We start from the raw sequence: 6,000 nt of genomic DNA on the forward strand, positions 1-6,000 counted from the left end.
AGTCAAGCTTATTGGTGGATGTTTTTTAACCCAAACTTCTCAGCCAATCGACGAAGGGGTGAAACACCTCCATCTACTGGTGTTTGTTTGTCATTAGTGTTATATAGATGCTTGACTTTCACAGACAAGCTGGGCGGGACCCAATTCCACGCGTTCGCGTTGAAAAAAAAAAACGCACTTAAGAATATATACGTCCATGGCAGTGAACGAGTAAAATGTCATGTTGCTACGTGACACTGTCTTCGGAAACAGAACGAAACAGGTCTTTTGCACCTCACACTCTGTGGGATTATTTAAGAATGTGCATGTATTTTACAGGAGGCAGATTTGTTGCGCCTGTTTAGGAGCAACAGATGATGGCGCATGAAAAGGTGTGTGTTATTAAAGGTGTGTTATTATAAAGTGACTGGGGTTGGGGGGTAATGAGAGCTAATTACAACATCCCGCTCCACCGTGATGCGCAAGAGGAATGAAAAGTGGCATGTATGAATTACGACGGCGTCGTCTTTTCGTCGACATCTGTCTCTACCTGCTGCTCCCGTCTTTTTGCCTCCCGTTTTCTCACAACCACTTCGTATTATGGCTCAGTTTCTACAACCGGACTTCATTTCCAGCTGTGTCCATCCTGGCTCGTCAGCTGTCTCCAAAGTGGAGAGCAACCTTGAGAGGCTTTTGCTGCTATCGCTCTGGAGAGGAGGCTCATTTTCTCATTTGTGTCTCCTCTCCAGCGGCCTTCAAAAAGCTCCCGTCTGGACTTTTCTCTTTCGCCTCACTGAAAAAGTTTGCACTCCTCTATGAAAACTTTCCGTCACTTTCCCCAAGGGCCCTTTTCCAGCAAATAACTTTTTTCTAAAGGTTTTATTTTTTACCCTTGCAAACAGACTGCATTTTAGTTCAAACTTCTTGGAAATGCCAATAACTGTCGTGGGTGACAGCTGATTTAAGTGCGGATGGTGTAAGATCAAACGCACTTACAATGCATTAATAAATCAACAGTTTATGTTGCTAAAACGTTGGAAATTGTTTTCCAAAATGTGTCACTAAAAGTGTAGTAGTTCACAGAGCTGGCATCATGGGATCAATTTCCTCTCAATGTGGGTTTTTCACTGTATGTAAACAAATCTGAATTTTAGGGCATTGAAAAACTTTCTGGACTTTCCAGACATGGTGAATATTTAGCAGTGTAATGGTTCACTTAGCTCACTTTATTGTAGGTGGTGTGGGATAAACTGCACTCGCAATACGGTAAGAAATTGGCATTTTAAGTCACTAAAAATTTAGAAAATTCTGATTGTTTTCTAAAATGGGTCATTGATAGTGTTGTAGTTCACAAAGTTGGGATCAATTTCCTCTCAAGGTCGCTATTGTCAAGAAATCTGCATTTTAGGGCGTTGAAAAACTTAAAAACTCATGGTGAATATTTAGCAGTGAAGTGGTTCACTTAGCTCACATTCATGCAGCACACGAGCTCAATTGCACTCGCAATACAGTAAGAAATTTGTGTTTCAGGTCACTAAAAACGTTGGAAACTCTGACCAGAGTGCATTGGTAGTGCAGTGGTTCATACAGCTGACTTCATGTAGTGTGTAAAATCTCCCTCAGTGAGTGATTCACATAGTTGGCATCAATTTCCACTCAGGGTGAGTAATATGTTGAGAAATTTGCATTTTATGTCAATAAAAACATTTGGAAATTACGACCATGGTGAATACTATCTAGAATGTGTCATGGGTAGCGTAGTAGTTCACATAGCTGGCATCAATTTACACTTGGGGTGGGTAACTTCTAGTACGTTGAGAAATCTGCATTTTCGGTCAGTGTGAATATTTTCCTAAACATGCCTATGGCACTTTAGTTGTTCACATAGCTGGCATGGCATTAATTTCAGGGTAACTCACAATATCATAAGAAATCTGCAGTTTAGATCACTGACAACTTTTTGGAAATTCTGACCAAGGAGAATATTTCTAAAAATGCATCACTGGTAGTGTAGTGGTTCACATAGCTGTTTACATAGAGTAGCTAGCATTGGACACATGTCTGGCTAATTTGCAATATGATAGGAAATCTGCATTTAAGGTCACTAAAAACATTTTTAAAATTCCGACAAGGGTGAGTATTTTCCGAAACGCATAACTAGTAGTGTAGAGGTTCACATACAGTAGCTGTCTAAAGTGTTGGATACCTCTCTTCTCGCCGAAGTAGAGCGTCTGCTGCGCCGTGTTGGACCACTGCAGTGACGAGTTGTCGCTCTCGGCAACACGGCAGGTCAGCGTGACGGCTCCGCCCACCGAAACCGTCTCGTCCGAGGTGACGGGCTGCAGCGGGTCGTCATCTGGACGGGACAAACAAACGCGTCAGGCCGTGTGAATCACTAAAGTGACAAGCAAAACAAACAAACAAAAAGAGTTCTACCCGTGATTTGAAAACCTAACCCAGGCCTGAAACCCTAATTTGGAACCTTAAAGTGAGCTCCGATTGAAATGACAAATATATTTAATTTTACAACTACTGACCTCTACTACTGAAATAAAGTGGTATATATTTATAATTTACTCCTATAAATTAAAAAAGAACACATTTTTAGAACATAATTTGATATACTATCGCCGCCATGTTTTAGCGTGTGCAAAGCATTCTGGGTGACGATGACGTAGAATGGCTGTTGTAAAATTGTTACGTTGCTGCTCTCTGTGCAGCTAAGCTAGCCATTTGCGAACAACTTATTGTCAGCGAAAAGAGTTAAAAATGCCATACTGTTCCGCTTTTGGATGCAATTTCCAATTTCAGGACGGAATGCAAAAAAGGCGGTTAGCATTCATAGCTTTCCCAAAGAGAGAAAGTTGAGGATGCGGTCGGAAGAGTTGAGCTGCTCAAAGATCCGCGGCTGTATTCTCGTCACTTCAGCCCAGATTATTTTTTTTTATTCTTTCCTCACAAGGAGCCTAAACGGCCGCGTGTGACAAGCGAAAGCCGAGCAAAAAGACACAAAAGACAGAAGGCTCTGGCCACGTACCTTGATCGAAGCACTCTAGCAGTAGCTACAAATACCCCACTGAATATGACCAACTCGAGTTTCTTCACACCCGTCACCTTCATCCTCATTTCTTGTGTCTTCCTCACTCTCCTCATTTCCCTGATCACACTCTGGCTCGACCTGAAATGGCTGAACAGCGTTCATCGCTGCCAGAGGCTGCTGCTGTGGCTACTCCTTGCCGTCGGGCACATCCCCATTTGACGTCACTACCCAGAACGCACTGCGACGAAAAAAAAATGGCGGCCTATGTTGAAATTACGATTTGTAAAAATATATACATCTGGAAATGGTTATCGAAAGTTGTATCTTATTGTTATGTTACTCAAGTCGAAATAGATCATATATACCAAACGTCATTACAATTGGAGTTCACTTTAACCTTGGCTTCGAATCTCAAACTAAGCCTGTCCATGAAACACAAATCCTGAAAGTAGTAACAGTAATACAACAGTACTCTAAAGGTTCCTGCGATGGAAATGCTTTATTATTAATTTTGCTTGGTGAGGGTCTTTGTGCTGTTTGCGTCTCTGATAGTTTTGCTGGCATCGCCCCCTGTGGGGTGCTCTACGTGTGTGAATGTTAATGTGAGTGCGTCCATAAAGGCTGCCGTGTAATCAAGTGAACGGACCGAGAAGAAGCGAGGGTCTCACTGCAGGGGAGAATGTCAATGAGCGCACATAATAACACCCATTCTGGAGGCACCTGGAAGACCTCCACAAGGCCTGAACACTCCCTTGATTACCCCTTCATTCATTTACATGAGAGAGAGAGAGATCAGTAAAATACTACACCAATTAGTAATATGAGTAAGAATTGAAGGTTCAAAACTCTAAGGTGAAACCTTAACCCTGGTTTTCAGTCTTTGTTTTAAACTTCAACTTTGGCTTCAAAAGCGTAACTTGAAACCCTGACCTTTTCTTGAAACTCCAACTTGAAACCCTAACCATGGCTTCAAACCCAGAAATTTAGATCTTAGAAATTTGAAACACGAATTTGAAGCCCTAATCCTGATTTGAAACCTGAATTTGAATCCATAACCCAAGATTTAAATGGGTGACACTAACCTTGTGATAATACCCTAATTTGAAAGACTAACACTTGTTTGAAACCCTATGCCAGGCTCAAAACTCCAATTCAAAACCCTAACTTGAAACTCGAAACTGAAACAATGATTTGAAACCCTAATTTCAAGGCCCGCTTTTGTATGAAACCCTAACATTGACTTGAAGCCCTATTTTGAAACCCTAAACTTGGCTTCAAACCCTAACCCTTGTTTGAAGACCAACCTGGGTTTGAAGCCCTAATTTGAGAGCCTAACCCCATCTTGAAACCTTACTTCAAAACACTAATCCAGTCTTGAAACCTTACTTTGAAACCCGAATCCAGGCTTGAAACCCTAATTTGAAACCCTGACTCTTGTTTGAAGCCCCATTTGGGCCTGAAGCCCTAATTTGATACCCTAATTTAAAACCCTATCCCAGGTTTGAAACCCTAACCCAGGTTTGAACAATACTTTGAAACCCGAATCCAGGTTTGAAACATCCATCCATTTTCTGAGCCGCTTTTCCTCACTTGGGTCACGGGCGTGCTGGAGCCTATCCCAGCTGTCATCGGGCAGGCGGCGGGGTACACCCTGAACTGGTTGCCAGCCAATCGCAGGGCACATACAAACAAACAACCATTCGCACTCACATGCACACCTACGGGCAATTTAAAGTCTCCAATTAATGCATGTTTTTGGGATGTGGGAGGAAACCGGAGTGCCCGGAGAAAACCCACACAGGCACGGGGAGAACATGCAAACTCCACACAGGCGGGGCCGGGGATTGAACCCCGGTCCTCAGAACTATGAGGCAGACGCTCTAACCAGTCGTTCACCGTGCCGCCATACATTTTCATAATTACAATGTCATAATTAGCATTCTTTGCTGATTTGGCAAGAGAAAATCACCCCTCTAACTCTAATTCTCAAAAAGATTGAACCCCGGTCCTCAGAACTGTGAGGCTGACGCTCTAACCAGTCGGCCACCGTGCCGCCAGGTTTGAAATAATAATTTGAAAGTGAAAAAAGTGAAAGCCTAAAACTCAGGCTTGAAAACGTAACTTGAAATCTTTACCTCTCCTTGAAACCCTAACATGAGGCCTTGAAGCCGTAATTTTGAACCCTAATTTGAAATACCCAATTTAGAACTATAAACATAAATTCAAAGCCTGGTTTTAAACCATAATTTGAAACCCGCTTTTGAAACTCTAACCTTGTCTGGAAACCGTAACCTGTCTTTTCAAACCTTAATATAAAACCCTAATCCAGGCTCAAAACCCTAACCTGAACCTGTGAACACAACCCTTAAACACGGCCACATCATTAGGTACACCTGCATCTCTTCCAGACATAACTGCAGACGGTGGAAATCCAAACAGCCCCATCAGGTTTCCCACCACTTTTTCCTCTCCATTCGTCTAACTCCCTCCCGCCATCGTCCCACTCCTTCCTCATATCCCCCATCCTCCCCCTCTCCATCTGCCCACCTCGTCCTCACTCGCTCTTCACCTCCTGTTGAGACTCCTCATCTTCTGCGATAACGCCGGGGTACAAGCGAGTCGTCTGATTGGACGATAGCCGGGAGTGCGTGTGTGTGTGTGCGTGAGCGTGCGTGCGTGCGTGAGAAGGGGTCCCACCGCCCCCCTTTCATCTTATTATGTGTCTGAGTTTGCATGCAGGCTGTTTGTTTTACACCAAGTATTTATCAGCCAGTGTATAGAGGCGCATCTGGCTGATTTATGAGCCTCCTTCTTCTTATCTGCGTTGAGGTGTGTATGCGTGTGTGCGCGCGCGTGCGTGTCACGACGCTGCTGCTGCTGCTGCTGCTGATGATGATGGTGGAGGTACAGGATGAAGACGACAGCCGGCGGGGTCCAGTTTTATATGTTTGATATGGCACACACACTAGTGTGTGTGATAC

The 6,000-nt window shown here is 43.5% G+C and overlaps 1 protein-coding gene across 2 annotated transcripts in view; it reads right to left on the minus strand.

Annotated features, from left to right (window-relative positions):
* cadm3 (cell adhesion molecule 3) overlaps positions 1 to 6,000 on the minus strand; it is a 146,908-nt gene that overhangs the window by 64,249 nt on the left and 76,659 nt on the right. For both annotated transcript variants that reach the window (XM_061796567.1, XM_061796566.1), the window contains exon 3: positions 2,186 to 2,335. In XM_061796567.1, the coding sequence (XP_061652551.1) occupies positions 2,186 to 2,335 (150 nt within the window). The remainder of the gene's footprint in view (positions 1 to 2,185; positions 2,336 to 6,000) is intronic.

Source organism: Phyllopteryx taeniolatus, chromosome 14 (genome assembly GCF_024500385.1).
Source record: "Phyllopteryx taeniolatus isolate TA_2022b chromosome 14, UOR_Ptae_1.2, whole genome shotgun sequence".
NCBI lineage: Eukaryota > Metazoa > Chordata > Actinopteri > Syngnathiformes > Syngnathidae > Phyllopteryx > Phyllopteryx taeniolatus.